Source organism: Anolis sagrei, chromosome 2 (genome assembly GCF_037176765.1).
Source record: "Anolis sagrei isolate rAnoSag1 chromosome 2, rAnoSag1.mat, whole genome shotgun sequence".
In the NCBI taxonomy this organism is placed as follows: Eukaryota; Metazoa; Chordata; class Lepidosauria; order Squamata; family Dactyloidae; genus Anolis; species Anolis sagrei.
This window is the reverse complement of record NC_090022.1, coordinates 77,995,764-78,021,948: the sequence shown is the minus strand read 5'-3', so window position 1 is coordinate 78,021,948 and position 26,185 is coordinate 77,995,764. Positions and strand designations below refer to the sequence as shown.

The window sequence follows — 26,185 nt, the reverse complement described above, 5'->3', positions numbered from 1 at the left end:
AAGTGATTCATTTCTTTGAGTTTAATGTGTTGCTATAAAATATGCATTATATCGTCTACAATGTTTAATTTGTCAAGTGAATGCTTTCTTAAACTACTTTAAAGAACTGGTAAGATTTTGTTTTACAAAAACAAAAATAAAACAAAGCAAGCGTAGCTGTATTAAACTGTAGAGTGATCAACTTAACATTACGGGGAGGTATGTAGCTGACAATTCTGAAAAATGATAGCTTGCACATTATCGGATTATGTTATCGTGGCAAAGCAGGGCAAACTTCTGCAGGCCATTGTGTCTCTTTTCAAGGGAATTTATTGATTCTAACTGAGAATATACCATATTCTGTCACAGATTTGACTGTGAAGGAAGCAGTCCTTTATGAACAGTGCATAGCCACTAGCTCTAAAAGAAATATCTCCTAGCATAATCAGATGAGTAGCAAGTATCCATCATTAAAACAAAATATGCACAGAAAACATCCAAAAGCCCTGTGTGGCAATTAAGAAAGCTTTAGCAAAGACTAGAGATATAGCCAATTAACAACACTGTCCGTTACAATACCATTAATCAAGACAGCTTGGAAAAGTGGAATCTCTTGGAGCTGTAATTTTTAAAAAGTATTTTCCTTACACCCCCCCCCCTAAGAAACTTTTCAGTATGAATGGAAGTGTGTAGGCATGTGTTTTTCACCCTTCACTTGGTACCCTTGTTACACTACACAATTATAATGCAATGTTCCCACTTTACCTGCTATGGCAAGATTCTGGGGTGAATCTACACCATGGTATGAATGAAGTTAGACATCATTTTAACTGCCATGGCTCTATGATATGGAAATCCTGGGAGTTGTAGTTTATAAGGTCTTTAGCCTTCTTTGCCAAATAGTGCTGGTGCCTCACCAAACTGCAACTCCCAGGATTACACAGCATGGAGCCATGGCAGTTAAAATGCTGTCATTTGGCATAAACTGTACAGTGTACATGCACCCCTGGGCTTTGTAATTTGGTGAGGCACTATAGTCAGCCCATGTAAATTAAAAAGTGGAATACATCAGGCAATTGCTAAGACCTGAAATCTCTTCAGGTCTCCACCTCAGCCTTCTCTATTTTTCAGATTATGTCTCTTGACCCTCTTCATAATCACATGATATATGGAACTAAATAGGCTTTGCATACCAAAGTCTTCATGTATTCCATTTTCAAGCTGCAGTCTTCAAGCTCTGCAGCATAAATCAATTTGATGCACTGAGGTGAGCAACTGTGTCCCTCCAGTTTTTTTTTGGACTGCAATTCCCCAAACTCATCTCCATTTTCTACTTTTGCAATGACTGATGGAAGTTATAGTTCACATGATATGAAAGCCTGTAGTTTTCCACCTCTAACTAATAAAAATGGCGGGAAGCATCTGGGCCTCCAGATGCCTTTGGGCTGCAGTTTCCAGGAATCTAAGTTTGAGGAGTGTTGGGATTTGCAGCCCTACTCTATCTGGAATGGAACATGGTTTCCAGCATGAATTTAAAGGAGTGGTCCCCAAATCTGGCTCTCCAGGGTGTTTTTGACTTCAGGACCCAGAAGCCCCAGCCAGTTTGGCCAACTATTTGGGAAATGAAATCCCAAAAATCTGGAAGACCAAAATTTGGAAAGTACTAGTTTAAAGTATATTCCTGGACACACATTATGTAGAATTAATGTGGTTTGACACTGATTTAAGATAGGTTCTGGCCCAGCTTACCTGTTCGAACGTATCTCCCTCTACGAACCATCACGGAGGTTAGGATTGTCCAGGAAGGCCCTGCTCCCGGTTCCACCTCCTTTGCAAGAACGACTGGTGAGGACAAGATACAGGGCCTTCCCAGTAGTGGCCCCCTTGCCTGTAGAATTCCCTCCCTACTGAAATTAGATCAGCACCCTTCCTTTTGGCCTTCGGAAAGGAAGTAAAGACATGGATGTGGGGCAAAGCCTTTGGGCAGTACAGGATTATGTGCAATTGACTCTTGGAAAGAATATGTTTTAATTCCATGTTTAGATGTCTATATGTTGTTCCTCTATTTAATATGGTTTAATTTAATTTATGGTTATGTTACAGTTGCTTTTATACTAGGTTTTTTATATGTTGTTAGACATTGAATTTTTGCCGTGAATTTGTTTTGAGTCCCACTGGGGGAGAAAAGTGGTATATTTCCTTCTATGAACCTGCACGATCTCTTCGATCCTCTGGGGAGGCCCTCCTTTCGCTCCCACCTCCATCACAAGTAAGGCTTGTAGGGATGAGGGAGAGAGCCTTCTCCATTGTGGCCCCTTGGTTTTCGAACTCGCTACCTAGTGAGATTAGGCAAGCCCCCACCCTGGCAGCCTTTAAGAAAGGCCTAAAAACCTGGCTCTTCCGGCATGCCTTCGACGAATGAACACATAACCCATCATCATTGTTTTCTGTAAGCTTTCCTGTCTTCTCACTGTGTGGCCAAAATACTTCATCTTTGCCTCTATTATCCTTCCCTCCAATAAGCAGTGGGGCTTTATTTCCTGAAGTATGGACTGGTTGGATCTTCCTGTGGTCCAAGGCACTCTCAGAACTTTCCTCCAGCACCACAGTTCAAAAGCATCTATCTTCCTTTGCTCAGCCTTCCCTGTGGTCCAGCTCTCACATCCGTAGGTGACTACAGGGAATACCATGGCTTTGACTATGCGGATCTTCGTTGCAAGTGTGATGTCTCTACTCTTCACTATTTCATAAGAGATTGATCATTGCTCTCCTCCCAAGAAATAAGCGTCTCCTGATTTCCTGGTTGCAGTCTCCGTCTGCAGTAATCTTTGCACCTAAAAATACAAAGTCTGTCACATTTTCTCCACATCTTCTCCCTCTATTTGCCAGTTATCAATCAGTCTGGTTGCCATAATCTTGTTTTTTTTTTAATGTTTAGCTGCAACCCAGCTTTTGCACTTTCTTCTTTCACCTTGTTTAGAAGGCTCCTCAGCTCCTCCTCGCTTTCAGCCATCAAAGTGGTATCATTCTTCCAGCAATTTTTACACCAGCCTTGCATTCATCAAACCCCGCACATTGCATGATGTGTTTTGTATACAAGTTGAATAGGTTGGGTGAGAGTATACAGCCCTGCCATATGCCTTTCCCAATCTTGAACCAGTCTGTTGTTCCATGGTCAGTTCTTACTGTTGCTACTTGGGCCTTTCCCGACCTGTTTTCTTTCCCATTGGACAACATTCTATCCAATGGCAGCCCTCTGTGTTCTAACCAATCACAAGCCTCGGAGCCCTTGTGCCTTATTTCCCATTCCCGCAGCTTCTCTTACTGTCTTTTTTCCTGAAGCGCAAGTAGGGTGTGTCTCCGTATGGCCGGAGCGGCGTGGCTCTTCCTCCGCTTTTAGTCATGAGGTGGGCGCTGAGGAGGGCCCGAGGTCCGCGCTGGGAAGCGGGGCCCGCTTGGGATTGTCCGCGCCAGCCCCGGCCGGCCCTCCAGCTCCCTGCCGGGCTTCGGGCGGCGCACCAGGCCGCGTTCCCATGGCAACGGCGGCACGCGGGCCCCCCTCTGGCGGGCGCGGGAAACGGCGGGAAGGGCGCGCTCGTGCCGCGGCGATGGAGGCACGCGGGTGAAGGCGACCGGGAGCCCAGCTTCCTGAACATGGTGGAGATCTTCTGCGGCCGGGCGACGCGCGTGGTCGAGGACGAGCTGGTCAAGCGGCTGCGGACCCCGAAGGACGAGGAGGACCGGAAGCAGCGCGTGCGGGGCATCCTGGACACCATCCGCAGCTGTGGCCACGTCCTGGAAGTGGCCTTCCCCATCCGCAGGGACAGCGGCAGCTGGGAGGTCATCAAGGGCTACCGGGCCCAGCACAGCCAGCACCGCTTGCCCTGCAAAGGGGGTGAGCGCGCCCGCACGGCAGAATCCACCCAGTTTGGCACCGCTCCCTGCCAGGGCTCGCCGCTGTGGAATCCCGGGAGGTGTAGTTTGGTGAGCCACCAGCACCCTTTGGCAGAGAAGGCTACAGACCCAACTACAGCTCCCAAGTTTCCATAACAATGAGCTCTGGCAGTTAAAGTAGGGTGAAACCGCGTTCCTTCTCTACCCTGTGGGTGAACCCGCTGTTTTCTTTTTGAAACAAACGCGCAGGAACAGATCTCATGACATCTTTAAAGGCTTCACAGGTGCAGTGTGCAGCCCTCAACACATTCCTTATAAGGCAGTGAGGGTGTGCAAGCGCATGGGGTAGAAACCTCCATGGAATAAAATCCACTTTATGAGACCTATGAAGTGGCTGTGGCCCCTTCCACACAACTGAATAAAATCCCACATTATCTGCTTTGAACTGGAATAAATGGCGGTATAGACTCAGATAACCCAGAATCAGGGGGAGGGGGGGCTGAGTTTTATTCGGGGAGGGGGGGCTGAGTCTGAGCGAAAGAGGGTCTACCCTAGCAAACCTTTTGTATCATTACCCCAGTACCCCCATGCATATGGGATATATTGAGTATGGTGATCAGATCATGATATGAATAAACATAACAGTTTAAATAATGCACCAGTAAGGCCTTCTCGCGGACCACCATGACAATTTCGGGGGAGGGGGGCTGAAGCTCCCGGCTACATGCCTGGATATGAATAAACATAACAGTTTAAATAATGTACCAGTAGGGCTTTCTCGGGACCACCCTGAGAATTTCGGGGGGGGGGGTGATGAAGCCCCCCAAGCCCCCCCCCCCCCCCCGGCTACATGCCTGCTCAGAATATAACCCTTCCACACAACCATATAACCCAGAGTATCAAGCAGATATTGTGGGATTTTCTGCCTTGATATTCTGGGTTATATGGCTGTGTGGAAGGACCCCAGGTTGAGGAATGCAGGTTTTTGTCTTTTTAGGTTCCCCCAAATAACACATTAATTGGAAATGCTTCTTTTTGCTGCAACAGACGATTGCTGTTTTACCTCTTAAATAAATAAATAACTTTATTTCTAGACCGCCTTCTCTCCCCAGAGGAACTCAGGGTGGTTTACATATTAAAAGGCAAGCACTCAATGCCTCAAAATAGATGGAAACACATCAAATAATACAAAATAATGAAGAGTAACAACAGAACATTTACCACAAGGAAATAAGCATCAAAATAAAGTAAAAACAAAAACAATCCATTAAGACATAAAAACTGAAACAAATAAACATTACAATGTACACCCTAAAAACAAATTATGAGACATTACATTAAAAATGGCTGACAACAGTGCTACATTTAAGACATATCGTTACAGCCATCTAATCCTCCTCCTCTCCGTATGCTAAAGTACACAGATAGGTTTTTATTTCTTTAGGGAGGGAGTTCCAGAGGTGGGGAGCAATCACAGAGAAGGCCCCTCTCTCGTTCCCACCAAACTGTGCTTATGACAGGGGTGGGACTGAGGAGAGATGTGATTTGACAAATAGCCTGGATCTGAAACGTTTAGGGTTTCATAGGTAACGGCCAGCACTTTGTATTTAGCTCGGAAGTGGACTGGCAACCAGTGGAGCTATCGCAGCATGGGAGTCGTCAGAGGGAAGCAAAAGCAACCATCCCCCCCACCCCCAAACATTTTGTCAAGTAAACCCAGTCACTATAAATTGGAAGTGATTTGATAGCACTCAAATCCTTTCTGAAGGAAAGCCAAGTTTTTCTTGAACAGTGACTAGTGTTTCCTTATATAGTATTCTTTCACGTGTTCTTCACTTCTCTTGTTTATTCAGCTTTGCATAGTCAAAACAGTTGCCAATTTTTTAAATGCCATGTTTGCCATCAAGCTGTTCACTTGCTGGTTGAAGTCTTTTGATTTATTTTTTTGTATGTTTCTCTGGAAACCTGTTTAGTAGTGCCCCCCCCCCCCCCCGCCCCAAATATATAGATTCTAAAGTGTCCCAAAGGTATAGCAGATTAGGATATCTACAACTAGGAGGAGCCTTCTCTCGCATTGAACTTTTTTTCCTAGAAAGCTGAGCTCATTACTGAGCATTCAAGTAGTCTGTCAAACTTGACGGTAGTTTGGTTTTTTTTTTGTTTGTTTTTTTGGTTGCAGCTGCTGAATACATTTTTTTGCTACTTATTGTGTATTCAAAATATTTTAAAAGTATTTTGCGGGACCTTATTTGGTTGCTTTCCAATACAGACAGCTGTCTTTCTGATTCACTGCCTGTAAAATAAGGGGAGAGAGATAATAGAAAATGTAGAATTCATTTCAAATATAGAGTTCAGCCTGCTTCTTTTCCCTTACTTGGTTAATGCTACCATCTAGCTCAGTGTAAAGGCACTACAGTTAGCCTTTCTCTACCAATTATATAGGCCAACACACATTTTGGTACCTCAAATGTTAACCCTGTTTATGGGTATATTGGACCTGCTGGTTCCAAAAATGGCTCCAGTTTTCCCCTTTCAGCTCTATTTTAAGATACAGAGCATATGCCATCTACTAGTCTTCATCTGTTTGCCCTTAGAAATCATGATAACCATATCTAAGAAACTAGAGCCAATGCAATCTATCCAATGCAATTTTTAAAAATCAGTGCCCCAATAACCCTAGGAACAGGCCTAAAAACCAAGACAATGTTTTCTGTTGGACTGTGTTATGCATCCACAGATTCTGCCATCCACTGCTTGAAAATTCCCCCTCCCCAAAAATCAAAAAAGGAAACCCTCATTTTGCCATTTTATATATGGGACACCATTTTACAATGCTATTGTATATAATTTTACTTGAATATGCAATGGATTTTGGTATCTATAACAGATCCTGAAACCAAACCAAAGGGCCACTGTCTTGCCTATTTCCCAGTATTCTGATCCTTAGCAGTGTCTGCAGTTCCCATGTGATCTGAAAGAACCTGGCAAAAGCAGATTGAATTGTTTTTTGTTTTTAAAAAATCCACCCAGAAGCCGTAGAAACTCCCAAAATATTAGGGAACAGATTGGACCATATGCATTACTGTCTGTCTTAATGAATCAGTATTCACATAATAGTAAATATGCCTGCAAATAGAGGCTGAATTGTTACACCATAAATCATATGAGCATCCCCCCACTTTTTTCTAGCAGGCAAATAAAGGAATAATAAAACAAATAACAGGGAATAAAAAGAACAGCTAGACCTCACAATGTATCTTTACTCATTTTGCTGGATTGTCTATACGTGTATGAGCTCTTCAACAACACCCAGTGTTCTATAAAAAGAAGAGTGGGCATAAACAATGTGTTAAAAAGAAAGTCTTTCAGCACATGGCTGCTTCTATTCATTTCATTTTGCAGTGATCTATGGCTGGGAAAATTAAAGTACCTCTCTTCAGATAGCTACACCAAATTACTTTTATAATGGCATGAGCTTCCATATTAATGGGAAAGCATCTTCACAAATTGATTATACTAGCCAGCAATATCTTGTCTAGATTTAAAGCCTGCCAAAACTAAGCTGTGTTTTTATATGTGCTTCATTGAATCCATAGAACTGGAGTGGGTGTGAAGGGCTATAAATAAATAGATGTGTTTGTATTACACATATAATGACTACGTGCCCACTTGTTTCTTTCTTTACCTTCTCCCAGGGATTCGTTACAGCCAATCAGTTAGTGTTAATGAAGTAAAAGCCTTAGCTGCTTTGATGACATATAAATGTGCAGTGGTGGGTAAGTAGCATTTAGCCTCATATAGGTGAACTGCTAGGAGATGTTCTGAATGTTAGTTGGTAGCTCTATTAAAACAGTCCATCATAATACTTGCAGAAGGGTTTGTACATATTTTAGAAACAAAATGTCAACACTTTAAAAATAAAACTGTTATAAATAATTATTTAACAATAGGAAGGAAGTAAAACAAAGGATAATACTTTCGAAATGAGTTGAAATTGGATCCACTTATAATTTCACTCATTATTTTAGAACACAACGGAAAATCCCTTCCATCTTCTGGACCCTGTTTTTTCTCTTCTACAATAGAAGGGGCAAGAATATCACATTGGCAGTTACTTTTGATCAGACTTATACTTTGTTTGTAATATAGAACTCTCTCTTCTCTCCTTTTCTATAAATAGTTATTAGTATATAGACATTATTGCTAAATGTTTGGATAGGATTTAAACATGATATGGAAGGAGTGAGGGAGGAAAACCATCTTCTCAAAAGTGCACACAATGTGCTTAGCCCAATGAGAGAAGATAAACTTCTCAGAATGAAAGACTCTTACTGTCTTGTGTCCCTTAAGCATGTTATATGCCTGACAAACATTCATCTCCAGTTTTAAAAATAATAAAAAAATGATTAGTAGATTTAGCACTGCTGGGCTACTTTGAATTGTTAGAGTAATGAACTGTAAATATACAATTAGCAAATAGCTGGTATGTGAGGGAAAGGTACTACTCTGCTATTTTGGAGTTCTCCAGGCTGCCCAAGAACTTCATTAAAACTTGGGAATTTAGTGTTGCAGAATTTTCATACCTTGTAATGACTTCTTTTTTATACAATCATGCCCTAAATATATTACGTTTTTGATCCCTGTATTTTTCTAAATATAGTGTAGTTTGGTACTACCCTGATCTACTTGTTTCTTTTTAAATATACTTTTTCAACTCATTTGAAGTATAGTTAGGCAATTATGTATGTTTTCCTTCCATCCTCCTGCCATCCCTCCTCTATGAAATCATCCCCATTATCCTCTTCCATTATCTCTGTACCTTGCCACGTAAGAAACAATGACCAATGCTGTCATATTTTGGCAAGCTTTTTGCTGTGAAGCAAGAGAAGTTGTCCCTTATTTAACATTCAGGGTAATTTTTAATATATTTTAACCATTCTCTACACAGACCCTTTGCCATTTGGGGCAGGGGAGGTATAACACCAAAATCAATTGATTCTCAACTATTCTTAGAGCAGTTATTCTCAATGCACTTCTGTGTCTATATTATGCACATGAACGTGAAATATCCAGTTGCTAACTTGTCTATCTGTTGTCTTCGAGATGTTCCTTTCGGTGGGGCTAAGGCTGGTGTTGCTATTGATCCAAGGAATTACTCAGTAAGTGTATGGTCTAACCGTTTCACTTTCTGGAAGATATTTAATATTTATTTATTTATTCACTTCATTTTTACCCTGCCTTTCTCTCCCAAGGGTACTCAAGGTGGCTTCAACCCTGGAGTATCTTCTAAAGCAAAATAAAAGATTTCTACCTCATGATGTATTTTCAAATCCACTCTGGATGCTTTAAAACTCTCTCTCTCTCTCTCTCTTTCTCTCCCCCCCCCCCCCCCCTATGTATATGTGGTGTTTGGTATCTCTGCAAGAGTCTGTAGTAACAGCTGGATGTTTATGTTTTTCTACAGGAGAATGAACTGGAGAAAATAACGAGAAATTTTACAATAGAAATGGCTAAGAAGGGATTTATTGGTGAGGGCACTTTCTTTGCACTTTTTATGAAATTTCTAACTAACCCATAGGTTAATTTTGGAAAGAGGTTAATTTTGTTATTAAAATATTTTTTTCCCATTCTTCATCATGTGATCTCAGAATAGACTAATGGCTCTCACTGTAAAGGACAACTGAAGGAAGATGCTAAGACTTGATAATCTGCATAATCTTTTCACCAGGACTTTATTTTATCTAATCATTTGGGCAAGAAAACTGAAAGAAAACACCCAGACATTTGCATCTGGTTCAGAATTCGGATGACTGTGATTATGTACTTTCCTTTCGAAGAGTTAAAAGTGGCTATAATTAATCTTGCTTAAAGGCATCCACAATGAGATATGTTGTTTTTATGCTCAAAGTTCTTATTTTTTTCATGAAACTAGTATTTATTTATTTGTCTCTAACATTTGTATTCTGCCCTTCTCATCCCACAGGGGACTCAGGGCGGAGCACAACATATACACAGCAAAACATTCAATGCTGGGACATAAAACTATAAATATACACAAACATTAAAATTGCTTATATCCACTTTAAAATCGGCTATTTAAAATCATATCAGGACACCATGCTGGCTTCGATCAGCAGAGTAGGTTTCCTGTTATTGCCTGTTGTCATACATTCTTTGTTGTTTAGTGTTTTAAGTCTTGTGTTATAGTACTTGATTCCAAAAATCTGTTATTTTAAGAAATGTGAGCCATAAATGTAATAAAGTAGCGATTCCTTTTTTATTACATACTTGTCAACCCAAGGAGTGGTGGTGTTATATTAATTTTACTAGCATTACATGTAATCTATATATCTATTATAGAGACTGGTATTGCCTTAAATTTGCCTCTGGACCATATACTATTTAAATATTTTACAGTTATTTCCTTATTTAAAACAGTTTCCTATGCCAGATGTGTTGATATATTTAGCTTTAAGGGTGAGCTTAAAGTGTATTGAACTTTGAAGTTTAGAGTGTTCAGAGTATACAACAAAGTTTGACCAAAATAAATATATATACATGATTTAGGCATGTAATGGTGTCAACAGATAGGAATGTGCTCTCTCTGCCAATATTTCTGCATATCAGATAAAACTGGCAGAAGACGACTCTTCTAAGTTATTAGTATGAAATGGGGAGAAGATTTGATGGATGTGTTGTCCCTGGCAGGTCCTGGAATTGATGTAGCTGCCCCTGATGTGAGTACAGGAGAAAGGGAGATGTCCTGGATCGCTGATACTTATTCAAACACTCTTGGATACAGGGTAATAATAATTCTTTACACTAAAAGATTCTGTATGTGGCTTTCTGAAAAGCAGAATCTTTGAATCTTTATTTGCATTTTGTCTTGAAGCCAGGATAAGAACTGTGTTACCCTCCATATGGTGCTGAACCTCATCTTCCATCATTGCTCACTAGTACCCAGTTCCCACCCCTGCTTGAATTGATGCTTCCGACTTGGCTCTGAGTCAGGGCTGTAGCCAAGGGGGGTGGGTTTAGGGGTTCAACCCCTCCTGAAATTTTTCATGTTAAAAAAACCCCTGATTTACTCATGAATTGGTTAACCAAATCCCCATGTTAAGTCTATGAGAAGCAAAAATTAACTGCAAGCACTATCTCAACCAAATTTTGACATTTTATTCATACTGTCATTACTTGCAGCAATAGCAAGTATGGTTGAAGCAATCAGTTGGCCCACCCATAACTGGCAGGCAAACCATAAGACATGGGGGGGGGGGGGGTTGACAGGGGCAGAGCTGCAGGCTATTTAAGGCTGCTCCACCTTCTTGCTGTGATCCATCTTGGGGTAGGAGGTAGGTTCCTAATGGAGAATTAGGCCTTTTCCTACTTGCTGCTTCCCCTATCCTTTTCCACAGGATAATAGGGTTCCCATTGCTATGGGCCTTTGCTCCAGGGAAACACTCTACAGTTTGGGTAGTTTGGCAAGGATATCCCAGCAGATCATAAGTACTGGTCAGGTTCATGGCCCAACAAACTAGAATGCATGCATCACATCTGGTCCATTTTGGAAGCTGTGCAGTCATACTCTCTTGGCCTCAGAGCAAGGCACAGACACACTACTGGAAGTATAAATCTTGCGTTGCCAACTGCCTGGTTTGGGGTGGGAATCCTGGTTTCCCACTCCAAACTTCAGGTCTGTATTTTCACCTCATGCTTGGCCAAATGTTGGGCCCTTCCTGGAAAAGGCTGTTTGCTGCCACAGGGTTTGCCATTTTCTACAGTGTTTGAGAGGAGGTGCCAGGTCGTGCTTGCTCAGACTCATAGTCTAGCCCCCTGAAAGGCACAGAAGTAAAGCAGTCACACTCTCTCAGCCATAGGGTAAGATAAACACAGTTTAAACATAAATCTTCATGATATTACTTCTATTCGTTATGGTGAATATTCTGGCAGGCAGTATCTTTTAGGTCTTTGCTTTTGTCTTATGCCAAACTTCATCAATTTGGGGGATTGTAGTTCCAAAAACTCCGTAAGAAAAACTTAAGTTTAAATACACTTTATGATGTTTCCAGATATACAACAACTGTGATCATTTGTGCTTGCTTTAAAAGTTTATATTTTATTTTTTCCTAGACAAGTATTTTTTGAATAATTAGGTACAAGATTAAAGGTATTTTATGTAGTTTCTAAAAATGTATGGATTATTTATCTTGATTTTTAGATATGCCAATTTAAAGTGTGTGCGTTTTAGGTCGTTTTCAACTCTTAAACGTTTGAAAACATACATAAGAAACACAATGGGGCAAGAAAGACTGACTGGACTTGCAGTTTTGAGTGTCCACCGAAGTTTATCAATGGAGCCTCATTTCTGTCAAAATGTATTGACACATTTTTGAATTGTTACCAACAGACGTTATGGTATTCTTTTGTAACTATAAATTACCAATTAACAGTCATTTTCAGTTATTTTAAGGTTTGAAACTTTGTAATTAAAATAGAAAATTCATTTAATTAAGTCTATATAAAAATATAGAATAAACCATAATATTTACATTATTTTGTGTTATGGAACTACTATTCACGATTTGCTAAAAAGAAAGTTTCAAACCACCCCCCCCCCCCCCCGAATTTTTTTCTGGCTACGGTATTGTTTTCAGTAGTGTTTTAGAATTTTAGCTCCTTTTAAATAGTCTGGCTACATGTGCTTTTGCAAAGTACATACTTATAAATTGTCTGGACATCTGTGTAGTAAATGTGAAGATGTGACCATTCTATCATCTATTTCATATGTGGAATTGTAGGATATCAACTCCCATGCTTGTGTGACAGGGAAGCCTATCAGTCAGGGAGGAATCCATGGACGAATATCAGCCACAGGTCGTGGACTTTTACATGGGATAGAAAACTACATCAACAATGCAACATACATGGATCTCATTGGCCTCAAAACAGGCTTCTCTGGGAAAACATTTGCGTTGCAGGTAAACATGAAACTGAATTGTTGATACAGTATCTTTTGTTACAGGTTTGGGAAAAACTAGGCTCTTTTGCGCTTCATACGATTACAGTTACACCTTTTGAATATGTGGGCCAAATTTATCTGCTCACCGATGGAATCATTCACTGGAGGTAGTAGCATTTGTATCATCTTGAACCGGGACTTTATTTTCTTTGGTTAAAGGTAAAGCCAAATTTAAAGCTATCCAGAATTGCTTCTGTTTACTTGCTTTACTGTATTGAATTCCTAAAATAATATAATGTATTATTGGGACTACCATTGGAAGTCACTACTCTCTTCTGACAATGCAGCCTTTCCACTGGATAGAGACAGGTTTGAGATGTCAAGTTTTTCTTTTTCTGTTGGTCAAATCTATACATAAAATAAAAGTGAAAATATATGTGTGTGTACATGGCTGGGATGTCCACTTACACAGACAAGCTCCCACCTCCACAAACAGCTATGGCTCCCACCACTCAGGAGACACCAATGGCCCTCCCTCCAATGACACTGCAGGTTATCCTGAGCACCATAAACTTGTAAAGAGCCCTGCCAATGTCCTCCGCAAACACAAGCCTGCCCACCACCCAAGTGAAGACTTTCATACAGGAACAATTTCATCCTAGATTTTATGGGTTTCCTCCACCACAGACATCCCAGTGTTTCTTACTCTCCATTGGTGTGGAATTTGCTTGACCATACCTACTGCTTCTCCTTAACCTTTTTGTTTCCTTTTCTATGGCACACAGCAAACAGAGGAATTGATCAGCAACTGAACATACTAGAGAGGTTTGGGGAGAATTCATGATTTATAGGAGTTGTGGTTACTGTGATTTACCTGCAATCCAAGAGTCCTTTGAACTCCCAACAATGATGAACCTGGAAATAGCTATGGCACCCAGAACCCCCGTGACCAGCAAAAAATACTGGAGCTCTTTGCAGGGATTTATAGGAGTTGTAATTCACCTACATCCAGAGTACGCGAAGAACCCAAACAATGATGGATCTGGATCAAACTTGGCATGCATACCCGATATGCCCAAATTTGAATACTGGTGGGTTTTGAGGAGAAATGGCCTAGACATTTTGGAGTTGTAGGTATGGGGATTTATAGTTCACCTGCAATCAATGAGCACTCTGAACTCTACCGAAGATGGAATTGGACCTAACTTGCCACCATGACCAGCAAAAAATACTGGAGGTCTTTGGGGAAAATTCACCTTGATTTGGGGGAGTTGTAGTTCACCTACATCCAGAGAGCACTGTGAACCCAAACACTGATGGATCTGGAGCAAACCTGGCACACATACCTGATATGCCGAAATTTGATTACTGGATGGGTTTGGGAAAACTGACCTTTCTTTCTGGGAATTGTAGTTCACCAACAACCAGAGAAACCGACCCCTTCCGATAATGGATCTGGACCAAACTTGGTACATAGAACCTCCATGACTAACCCAACCAACTGGAGGGGTTTGAGGGGACTGACTCACTATAGTGGGAGTTGTCGTTTCCCCTGCAGCCAGAGGGCACACTGAACCCCACTGATGATGCATCTAGAGCAAACTTGCCCAACATAACAAACTTTAAGTACAGATGGAGTTTTTCAGGGTTAACCTGGCATGATGTAGTTGTAGTTCACCTTATGCATTTTGTACAATTTAAAAATTGACTTTTTCAAATAACCTGGGCAACACTGGTTACCCAAGCTAGTAGAAAATAAAATTTTACTGTTTTGCTTTTGTTGCCTTCCTTGTTTTCAGTGGACTAAAGGATAATGTGAACAGTGAATAGTCTGATAAGACTAATTTGATTTCTTCACTCCCTTAGTATATTCCAAACTATTTGAATACAACATGCAAATTATCCTCTTTCCCCGATTTGTTTCTTTAAAAACATCTTTGTTTGATAATGAAACTTTGGTTTTGAAAGCTTGCACAATGGTTGTGTGTGTGTGTGTGCGCGCGTGCATGCGCCTTTCAGGTAGGCTTAATAAAATCGTTACGATAGTTTGGACTTTGGAGCACATCTGCATCTGACCCCTTTTTTCCTATTCATTTTTTACCTTCTTGATCTTCCAATACCTACTGATCACTGGTGGCTGCTTCTAGTAAGCAAACCATACTATCAATAATTGGATCTTGTATTCTTTTTGCTAGATAGTACACCCATTGATGTAATTTGTGTTGCTTGAATATTAGAAATATTATTCTTTTACTATTCAGATGACCATACAATTAAGGATGTACATTATATCTCTGACATTGTGGCTTTTCTGTCCCGTGGAAACGTATGATACTATAAATGTGCTATATTTGTATCTTGGTTTACCTCCAAGGAAGTTGGATAGAGGTGCATGATTTTGAACCTCCCCTCCTCACAGCAACTCTTTGTACTCATAGCAACCCTCTGAAGTAGGTGAGGTAGACAGAGATACTGGTCTAAAATAACAGGGAAATGTTTTTGAATTTGGGTCTTAATTCTAGACTAAACCTGGTGCAGTTTGGTTTTAGACTGGGTCATGGAACTGAAACAGCCTTGGTTGCCTTAATGGATGATCTACGCAGAGCTGGGCAGGGTTAGTGTGTCCCTGGTGGTTCTCTTGGACCTCTCAGTGGCCTTTGGTACTGTTGACCATGATATCCTTCTGGGATGCTTTGTGGGAATGGGGCTTGGAGATACTGTTTTACAGTGGCTCCTGTCCTTCCTAAAGGATCATTCCCAGAAGGTGGTGTTGGGAGATACCTGCTAAGCCTCACAGCTGTTTCTCTGTTGGGTCCCTCAGGACTCAGTATTGTCTCCTGTGCTATTTAACATCTACATGAAGCTGCTGGGAGAGATCGTCCGGAGTTTTGGAGTTTGATGTCATCTGTATGCAAGTGGTGTTCAACTTTTATCACTCCTTTCCATCTGCTACTAAGGAGGCTGCTCAGGATGAGGGCAAACAAATTGAAATTGAATCCAGACAAGACAGAGTTACCCTTGGTCAGTTGTAAGGCCAAACAGGGTATAGGGTGGATGGGGTTACATTCCCCTTGAAGATACAGGTTCATGCTTGGGAGTGATCCTGGACTCATCGCCGAACCTGGAACCCCAGGTTTTGGCAGTGGCCAGGGGAGCGTTTACACAATTAAAACTTGTGCACCAGTTGCCCCAATACCCTGGGAGATCAGACTTGGCCACGGTGGTCCACGCTCTTGTTACATTAAGAATGGATTACTGCAATGTGCTCTATGTGGGGTTGCCTTTGAAGACTGTTTGGAAGTTTCAAATCCTCCAACAGGTGGCAGCCAGATTGCTCACTAGAGCGCCGTACAGGGAGCACACAACTCCCCTATTAATGTCAGCTCCACTGGCTGCCAGTCTGCTTCTGAGCACAACTCAAAGTGCTGGCTTTAGCCTAAAACACCCTAAGCCAGTGGTTCAGAATCTGTGGGTCCCCAGGTGTTTTGGCCTTCAACTCCCAGAAATCCTAACAGCTGGTAAACTGGCTGAGATTTCTGGGAGTTTTAGGCCAAAACACCTGAGGACCCATAGGTTGAAAACCACTGCCCTAACGGTTCCAATCAGCTTATCTGTTTGAACATATCTCCCTCTATGACCCACCTTGGAGGTTAAGATCATCGGGGGAGACCCTCATTTATGGAACTACCTCCCTAGTGAAATTAGATCTACCCCATCTCTCCTGACCTTCAGGAAAAAAAAATGAAAACATGGCTCTGGGAGTAGTGCAGTGTGAAACTACAAATCAACATAATGATGACTTAGACTGGCCCTGGAATATGATTTGAATCACATGATTTTAATTGAAGTTTTAATGCTATGTTTTTAATGGGTTTGGTTTTAACATTTTTGTTTTTTGATGTATTCATATATGGTACTGCATTGCTGCCTTTGTAAGGCCGTCCTGAGCCCCATTTGGGGTTGAGAAGGGTGAGATATAAATGTGACAATTAAATAAAATAAATAGTATAATATGGTTCTTCAGATAACCTGGATCCCAATCATACAGGGCTTAGGAGTCCATGACCAGCTTTTAGGCTTTTGTGTAGAAAGGGAAGAGCAGCAAGAGGAGCTGTTGCAGATGAGGCACTTAGAGCACAGGGCTTGTCTTGAAATAAATTGCACTCCAGTGCCTGTGCTTTCATTCCAAGTCAGGCTGTGCAATGACTTCAGTGGCATTTCAGCAAATGAGGATTAGGGCCCCTGTCAGATTCAGGGGAGGGCAGTGTAGCATTTCACCCGTGTTCGTTGCCCACCCCTGCATCTTAAAGTGTTGCTGTAACACTGGGGAGGACCAGATTACTGCTCTAACCAGCATCTCATGTCTTTAAAATGTACCACAGCATTCTTGTTTGTTTTTTTTTCCTGGACCATTGCTGTCTCTAGACTTCGCAGAATTGTTTCTGCTGCTGCCTACTGTATGATTAAGCAGTCAACAGCTAGTATTTGCTGGAGAGACACACTTTTGGATATCAGCTTTTCATCAGAAATACATTTCTTTGTCTGCAGGATTCTAAGCTGGCAGCTTTCCAATTTTGTTTCAATTTTAGAGAAATATTTTTCCCCAGAGAAGTTTTCTCCTTTAGTTTAAGAACATGGCTAGCGGAGTTGAGCTTGTTCAAAGAACTCTCTCTAAGTCACCTCTATTGAATTAGGCTTGCTGAGCAATACCTCAAGGAATATTTCACTTACTCTAATTAACTTACTGAGAAAATTAAACTGAGAGGAGAGGCCCTCTAGTCCTGATCTTTGTGCATTGTTTTTCCTTGTCCAATAAATCAAGATTTAGTTTTTCTTAAAGAAACCAAGGAGGGCTATAGACGGGTTAGAAACCAAACAGTATGTGAAGAGTTGCTCTATGGGGTAAGAATTCAGCTACCCTGAGTTCTTTTTCATCTGAAATCATGTTATCTATTGGCTGCTATTCCAAACTAGAATAGATCATGTAGTATTTTATGGCTGTTGCAGTCATCCTTGGGAAATGCTTTCTCACAGTTGCCATAATATTAGATGCTGCTAAGCACCTTTCCTTCCAAAATCTCATTCAGATTTTTGACACTGATACTTTTATGACAGTAGAGCATGGAATGTAAGCATTCATCAACGTTACTGTCACATTAACAGACAAATAAACATTGCCTACTTGGGGCAAAAGGAAGCCTATCCTCAGAAAATCAAAGCATCTTCTATGTAAATTACCAATTTAATGAAAGTGAACTCTTAGGTATTTCCTGATTACGGAAAATGTACCCATGTTTCCCCATTCTGTCTCCAGGGCTATGGCAACGTGGGTGTGCATTCCATGCGATACCTGCACCGCTATGGAGCCCGTTGCATATGTGTTGGGGACCTAGATGGTGCCATCTATAATGCTGAGGGGATTGACCCCAAGGAACTACAAAACTACAAGCAGGTATGTTGGATTTAGTTGGAATATGTACATGCTGAGTGATTATCTTTTTTTCCAGTAGTAGTGAAAAGCTCAGCCCTGTTTCTCCCTTGAAGCATCACTGGTTAACAGCAACGTGGTATGACTCTATCCACTGGTGTTACCAGTCAGCCTGTTTCAGCCACAGAAATGATCATTTGAAATTGTGAGGAAATATTTGTGCTCTTTAAATGCTAGGTTAAACAAACTGAAGTGTCTGTCTTATTCTAGGAAAGTGGAACCATTGTTGGCTTTCCAAAAGCCAAGAAACTTGAAGGCAGTGCCCTTGAAGTGCCTTGCGATATCCTCATCCCTGCTGCCATTGAGAAACAGTTGACAAAGGCAAATGCTCATCGCATCCAAGCAAAGGTATTGCTTTGAGTGTTCTGGCTTTTTTCTCGCTTCCACTCCAAGACAAAATGAAACCAGAGGTTTTTGATGTATTTGTCTAGAAAGGGAATTTGATGTTCAGCACAAGTGGGCTTTTTCAGTACAAACTACATCTACCCATTATGAAGCAGCTGTGGAGCTGAGGTGCTTATATGCCTCCACTCAACAGACTTTAAATATATTGCAGGCAAATGGAAATGAAGGTGTGGCTAATTGTATTTGTTTTCTGTACATGGAAAAAATTTTCCTTGTAAGCCTCAGGAGGAAAAAAAAGTACCACATATAAAATCAATCAAGTCTTGGGCGACACATTTATTATGCCATGGGCTTTTATGGACAGTTTTGGAGCTTATAATGGGCTGTTTTTCCTATATGAAAGTACCTTTAGGCAGCAAAGGACAAGTTCCTAGTATTAGTAGTTCCTCAAGTGATCTATGAGAAATTGGCAGGGCTAGAACTGGAAATCCATGACTCTTTCTAAAGTCTGATTTTGAGTAGTTTTACCAAACACCTCCATTGAGGGGGTCATGAGGGAAAAGAGCTTTATCACACTTGCAAAATTATGAATATAATAGATAGTAAATGTTAAATTAGGCACTTTCCAATCATATACGGAGAGAAGTTATAGTACAAAATCTGAATATTCCATGAGTAGTGTGCAGGCTCTACACCTATCCTGTAGAACATATGATAACATCTCATAGTTGGTGATCATATAGACCAAGCATGGGCAAACTTTGGCCCTCCAAGTATTTTGGACTTCAGCTCCCACAATTCCTGACAGCCAGCAAGTTGTCTGGGATTTCTGGGAGTTCATAACACCTGGAGTACCAAAGTTTGCCCATGTCTGATGTAACCCCATAATTAGGAGAGATATATAGGTTCTACACAAGTTCCCTAAATTGATAGAATATTGAAATTGTGAAGCTGACCCTGTTCTCCAAGAAAGTCTCCTGTGTTTTAAAGATGTGACTAAAAGCAATGTTACAAATCTACAAGCCTCTCTTGCCTTAGAGGCTATTTGTTGTGTTTTCATATCTTGAGTCAGGGTTGGACAGCTTTCTCGTAGCTGAGTATAAATGGGTGAGTGCTAAATGGTAATAGCTTTTTGAAATAACATGTTACAGCATCATTTCTGTACCCTGCTTCAAAGTAATTTATCAGGACGGCTTCTCAAGATTTTATTTCGAGTACTGTTGTTCTGATGTTCTCTATAGTTTTGTATTGTTTCTGGTACCTTGCAGATAATTGCAGAAGGTGCCAATGGCCCTACAACCCCAGAAGCTCATGACATCTTCCTTCAAAGAAAGATACTTGTACTTCCGGTATGCCTGCACATTGCTTTCCTCCGTTGGTATCCTATTTCATGCCTTAATGCTTGGCCTGCTGGTAAAGTTACCATTATTGAGCATTGTCTTATATAGCATAATATTGAACCTTACTCTAAAATAAGATAAAATTTGGTGTTGCTACACAAATAAGCATTATTGAGCTCCACAGCATTGTGAAATTGACATTGTTTGGGGAAGTCTGGTGGTAACTAAATATAAACAGGCTACTTTCACCATTTCTGTTTTAGCTCATGTTTGTGCTTGAATTAGGTACTACAGTTAGTCTCCCATGCTGATATAGTATTAAGCAGTGGGAGAGGCTTATTTTGTTACTTTTCTTTTACTTACCTAAAGCAGTTCAAATGACTAAAAGCAGACTCCTGTTGATAAAATCACATCCTTGGTTTTGTGTGATGTAACTATCCACTGTCTTTTGTTGAAAAGAGACTTGCACTGTGGAGACTTGCACTGTGGAAGTCTCTTTCCTGCTGTGGTTCTGGAAGCATCACTCCCCAAAGAAACGAACTGTCATCTGAATTAGTCTTTCAGAGGTGATCTGTTCACTTCCTTCCTATTTGGATCAATGGTAATAGCATTTGTTAGGGATGCTTTCAGTCAACAAGTACATAGCGTGTGGGTGATCAGCTAAATATTATATACTTGGACTTGCAAAAGGCTTTTTTGCACATTCACCAGTTACTTAGCAAATCTTAATTGCTAAGTCAAGTCAGAAGAAGTGTGAGAATGCATTAAAAGCATTTTGCAAGTTCAAGTATATTATGTCTCTGATCACCCCATCTTACATCCCAGAAGTTTTCTGCCATTAGAGATTAGTTTCTGCTTACAAATAAGAAGTACATCCAGGAATGGGTGCATTAGGGAAAGGTGAGCAACTAGGACACTAGGAAATTGATTTCTCCCCCAAGAGACCTTGAAGAACTGCACTCCCCACTGCACCCTCCCTGCAAACAAACCAGAATATGTTTTGCCCCAGATTACCCTAGAACTATTTAGAAGTTATGCCCATTTTGCTGTCTTTTTCTACCAGGAGTCATTAGAGATCCAGGACAAGCCATTTTTAATAACAGGGAGTGATAGATGTTTACTATTTATTTTGTGTTTTAGAAAAAGGCGTGGTGTATGTGTGTGTGTGCGTGAGCATACACACCTTCAAGATATCCGTTAATTTATGCCAACTCCATGAATTTCATAGCTGGTACAAAATTAATTTGATAATAATTTACCCTACTCTTTCAAATGAGCCCATGGTGGCGCAGTGGGTTAAACCACTGAGCTGCTGAATTTGCTGACCAAAAGGTTGCCGGTTCAGATCTGGAGAGGTGAGGTGAGCTCCTGCTGTTAGCCCCAGCTTTTGCCAACCTAGCAGTTCGAAAGCATGCAAATATGAGAAGATCAATAGGTACTGTTCTGGTGGGAAGGTAACGGCACTCCATGCAGTCATGGCAGCTCCATGACTTAGGAGGTGTCTATTAGGCATGGATAGAGCCGCAACAGATAACTCATTGCTTGTAATCATTTCGTTAAAATTACCTTTCTGAAGCGATTTCAAAGCATTTTTAAAAACCGGAAGTTCTTTTGCCCTTCCTAAGCTTTTACCACCATTTTTGTTACGACTCAGGAAGTGAGTCGGAAATGATTCCGCGTATTTTCAGCCTTTTACTAGGTTGCCGGAAGGCAAGCAGCTTGCATGCTGGGAGGCTTCTTGCCTTCCAGCCAATCAGGGGATAAGTTTTGGGGGAGCACATGGCTCAGAGGCTCATTCGGAGCCAGGAAGGGAAGGGAGAAGGGAAAGACAAATACAAAGGGAAAGGAGGTTGTGTTGAAGGGAGGTTGGAAGAAGAACACGGCAGGCAAGCAGGCAAGCAAAGAAGAAGGGCTGGGAGAAGGGCTGTTGCCTGGCTGCCTGTCTGGCTGGGCAGCCTGCCTTGCCGCTTGTGTGTTGTTGCTGCTGTTGGGATTTGGGACGAGTGGGCACTTCTAGGGTAGTGTGTGGGTGAGTGGTGTGAGTGGAAAGAGCAACATGGAGGAACCATAGCACTCACTCCAACATTTTTAAAAGCCAATGTTGTAGCAGGTCTATCTGGCCTTAGCGTTTTTTAGTTTGTGTTGCACATTGTCTCAAAAGAACTAGATCTCCCATCAATTCAAGCCACTCTTTGAACACAAAATCTCCTTCCTAAAGTTGTGAAATCAGCTTCCAAGGCAAAAAGGGCAGGGCCGTTTGTTATTTTCTTTGTTTGCCTAAAAAGATACTACAAATCCCATACTTTCAAGTCTTTCCATACCTAACTTGTGAAATCAGCTTACAAGGCCCCAAAAGATCTCAGGGCTGGCTGTTTGTTATTTCCTTTGTTTACTGTGTGTTGCCTAAAAAGACACTACAAATCCCATACTTTCAAGTCTTGCTTATTGCGTATTGTACAATAGCGTTCGCCATTAACGAACTGATTCAGAAATTTCGGAAATCTTGTAAAGTTTTAATTTTTTAAAAGAAAAATTCAGAATTCAATTCCGAATTGAACCACCAGAGCCCCCTACATCCGAAACGAATTTTGAACCATTTGACATAATGTCAGGGGAAAACCTTTATCTTTACCTACCCTTTCAAAGGGCATTTGGGGGCAAAAAAATCCAATTTTTCTGGCCCCAGGTTACACTTTTCTCAATCCTGCTGAAAGGAGAGGTAAACAATGCAACTCTCTTTATATTGATAAATGACTGATAGTGAGAAGTGAACAGCTTGCTGCCTGAGTTCCTAGGTGATACCATGTTACTTGATGAAATGCCAAGCTGTATGTGAAAAGCTCTGAGAGGACCTCCCCAGACTGGGTGATTTGAGGATAAGCTATCGAAAGAGGTTCATAATGAGTAAGAGATTTACACTACAGTATAGATTGATGACATCTGAACTGGCAGTGACCAACCAGAATACAGATCCTGGGGTTATGATGGAAAGATCAACTCAGTGTGCTATGGTAGTGGTGGAGGGAAAGTAAAAAAAGTAAATTCTAAACTAGGAATGAATAAAAATGGGAATCGAAATCAGATTTCCAGTATAATGGTACTTCAATATAATTCTATGACCCAATTGTATTTGGAATCCTATGATTGGATTGGATCATTTCAGTGTTGTATTGTAGAGCTGGGAAGGATTTAAGTTACAGCACCCTAAATCATCAAGGAGATAGAGTATTGCTTTCTATGAGAAAAGATTAAAGTGATTTTAAATTTTCTGCCTGTTTTTGAAAAGGGAACATGCTCAATGTTTATAAAGTTATGCATAACAAGGAGAAAACAAATAGCAAGATTTATTTCCCACCTCTCACAATGTTGGAACCTAGATAAATAGAGTCAGAACAAAGAAAATGCTTCTTAATCCAAGGCATAATTGCTTTATGAAATCTACTACAGCTAGAACTTGTAGTGATACTAACATTCTGTGATCCTTTGGCTTTATAGGAGTATCAGTCAAAATTGAGACATCTCAGTGAAGAGAGGTCTGTCAATGGCCATTAGGCAAAATAACTAAACAGAACCTCTGTGTACAGAGGGAATATAGCCCCAAATGCCAGTTGCCAGGAAAACAATTAGAACAAAAAAGCTATTTCCTTCCTTTTCTTTTGTAGGTGTCCTGAGGCACTGATGAGCCAATGCAAAAGAAGAGAATGCTGGCCCAATACTCCCATACTCATTGAGACAGTGGTTCTCAAGCTGTGTGTCCCCAGATGTTTTGGCCTTCAACTCCCAGAAATACTAACAGCTGGTAAACTGGCTAGGATTTGTAGAAGACAAAACACCTGGGAACCCATAGGTTGAGAATCACTGCCTTAGGAGCTGACCATTGTTCCCAAGACCTATAGAATGAAAATCACCAAATGATCCAAGTTTTCTTATGAGCAAGAGTCAAAAACAGCCTCTTCCTTTTGTCTGACCCTCACCCCTAGTCAAACATTTCTAGCACCCTCTTTCCCTAGCAGTAGTTTCTTGAAACTAATGATACTACTTATTCCCTGTCCTTCCTAGCCCTCTGTTTTTCTGTTTTTTACAATTAAAGAATCTTGAGTTCCTATGGATTGTATTGCCTCAAATGCTGCGTGGTGAGGATAAAGGAAGAAGGGACAACTGAACATGTATGTTGTCTAACATAGGAAGCAGATTCCTGTGTTTCATCAGGTTGGGTACTTCTATTCCATTAAGAAACAAATCCATGCAAGTCCTGTGGTCCCATTAGCAAATAATGCTTATCACAATTTATTTATTTATTTATTTATTTATTTACTTTGCTTATATACCGCTGTTCTCAGCCCAGGGGCGACTCACAGCGGTGTACAACATAGGAACAACAAATTTGGGATGCTCTTTCAACATAGATGTACAGATAATATCTCAGATTGTTGCTTCAGCAGTCAAATGCTTTTCTGTGAGGCAGTGGTTCTCAACCTGTGGGTCTCCAGGTGTTTTGGCCTACAACTCCCAGAAATCCCAGCCAGTTTACCAGCTGTTAGGATTCCTGAGAGTTGAAAGCCAAAACATCTGGGGACCCACAGGTTGAGAACCACTGCTCTGAGGGTTCTTTCACACCATGCGAGAGTTGTACTACACTGCCATAGCTGTAGTTTCTGGAATCATAGGGTTTCAGTTTGGTCAGAGGCAACAGAAGACTCCGGCTGGGAATTTTGAAATCCCCTTCCTATACGCACACTGCAAATCCCAAGATTCCATGGGATTTTGATATGGTAGTTAAAGTGGGCTACAATAAAGGAAAAATTAGTATCAATTTGTTCAAAGGTGGGGTATAAAGATAATGATGATGCATGATGACAGCAATAGTGATAGAAAATGTTGGCAGAGGAATACATGAGACTCTCTTGATATATGTTATTATGTTCCTACAGCTTCCTATTAGGAGTTAACTAGAACTACTTCACTATTTTTGGTCAGGATTTGTACATAAATGCAGGTGGAGTGACAGTCTCCTTCTTTGAATGGCTGAAGAATCTGAACCATGTCAGCTATGGACGTCTCACTTTCAAGTATGAACGTGACTCCAACTACCACCTCTTGATGTCAGTGCAGCAAAGTCTGGAGAAAAAGTTTGGGAAGACCAGTGGAGAAATCCCAATTGTACCCACACCAGAATTCCAAGCCAGAGTGGCAGTAAGTCATATTATTCCGAAATACCCTTTCCTTTCCTTTCTTCCTTTTGGGGAGTGGGGGGCAACATCTTGTTGAAAGTCTTTCTATTTACTCCTTTTTCCTGCCTGTTTCCATGTGAAGACAGTACACATGTGATCGTCTTGTTTTATCCTCATAGCAATATTGAGGGTGTGGGGTTGGCTGACAGTAGTGTTCGCTTTGAATTTCATGGTTCTCAGTTGATGATCAATATATAAATATCTTGTTTTCCTTGTACTTCTTTATTTTGTATAGGGTGCTTCAGAGAAAGATATTGTGCACTCAGGCTTGGCTTTCACCATGGAACGTTCAGCCAGGGTAGGTGCCTTTGATATGTATTTCTGTGCTCTCGCTCTCTCTCTCTCTCACTTACTCACTCTCACACACACACTCCATTTTTAAAAAATGTTTCTTGCCAAGTCCTTAATATCACATAGTGGAAACTCCTGACTTCTTGCCAATCTTTTTTTGTTTGCTGTTGTAATAACTTTTATAGCACGATCAAAATGGCCCAGTCACTTATAGTGGTGTCACAGCCCAATTCTTTCGAATCCTTATGTTTTTGTCTTGTTTTTGTAGCAAATCATGAGCACAGCCACAAAGTACAACCTAGGTTTGGACCAAAGAACTGCAGCATACGTGTGTGCCTTAGAAAAGGTATTTAAAGTTTACAGTGAATCAAGTTTCACTTACTGAGCCTACCTGCCTACGTCCATCTATTGACTACAGAGAAAAGAAGAAAAATTGCCATAAGAAAGTGAGCTCTAGGTGTCGCTGTGGAACCTTGCAGCTTTTCTCTTTTGTTTATAACTCCTTCACCCTTTTCCTGTGCCTGATATCCTTGTTGCACGGTGGTAAGCTATATTTAAGCAGTTATTTCTTTATGTCTGCAGATGGTGCCATCAGTCCAAAGATGCTGCTACTTTGCTAAATTGCCATGTAATTGTTAAAATTAAGTATCCAATGAAA

At 40.9% G+C, this 26,185-nt stretch overlaps 1 protein-coding gene across 2 annotated transcripts; it reads left to right on the top strand.

Annotated features, from left to right (window-relative positions):
* Positions 1-3,273: 3,273 nt before the first annotated feature.
* On the top strand, positions 3,274-26,185 carry LOC132769037 (glutamate dehydrogenase, mitochondrial-like). 2 transcript variants are annotated; one of them, XM_060765606.2, is made up of 12 exons: positions 3,274-3,874; positions 7,569-7,649; positions 8,977-9,032; positions 9,338-9,401; positions 10,582-10,676; positions 12,672-12,851; positions 18,147-18,284; positions 18,531-18,668; positions 19,934-20,014; positions 24,983-25,198; positions 25,472-25,534; positions 25,796-26,185. In XM_060765606.2, exons 1-12 carry the CDS (start codon positions 3,382-3,384, stop codon positions 25,910-25,912), a joined length of 1,722 nt encoding a protein of 573 aa, XP_060621589.2. In that variant the 5' UTR covers positions 3,274-3,381; the 3' UTR covers positions 25,913-26,185. The 2 variants fall into 2 exon arrangements, with proteins under 2 accessions (XP_060621589.2, XP_060621590.2); XM_060765607.2 differs by lacking the exon at positions 7,569-7,649.

What these genes read in the sequence shown, in the direction of transcription:
- LOC132769037 (XM_060765606.2), top strand. Translation starts at nt 3,382, where the DNA reads ATGAGGTGGGCGCTGAGGAGGGCCCGAGGTCCGCGCTGGGAAGCGGGG. An exon ending in CAAACACTCTTGGATACAGG is followed by an intron (nt 10,677 to 12,671) that starts GTAATAATAATT and finishes GTGGAATTGTAG; the next exon opens with GATATCAACTCCCATGCTTG. An exon ending in GAAAGATACTTGTACTTCCG is followed by an intron (nt 20,015 to 24,982) that starts GTATGCCTGCAC and finishes ATTTTTGGTCAG; the next exon opens with GATTTGTACATAAATGCAGG.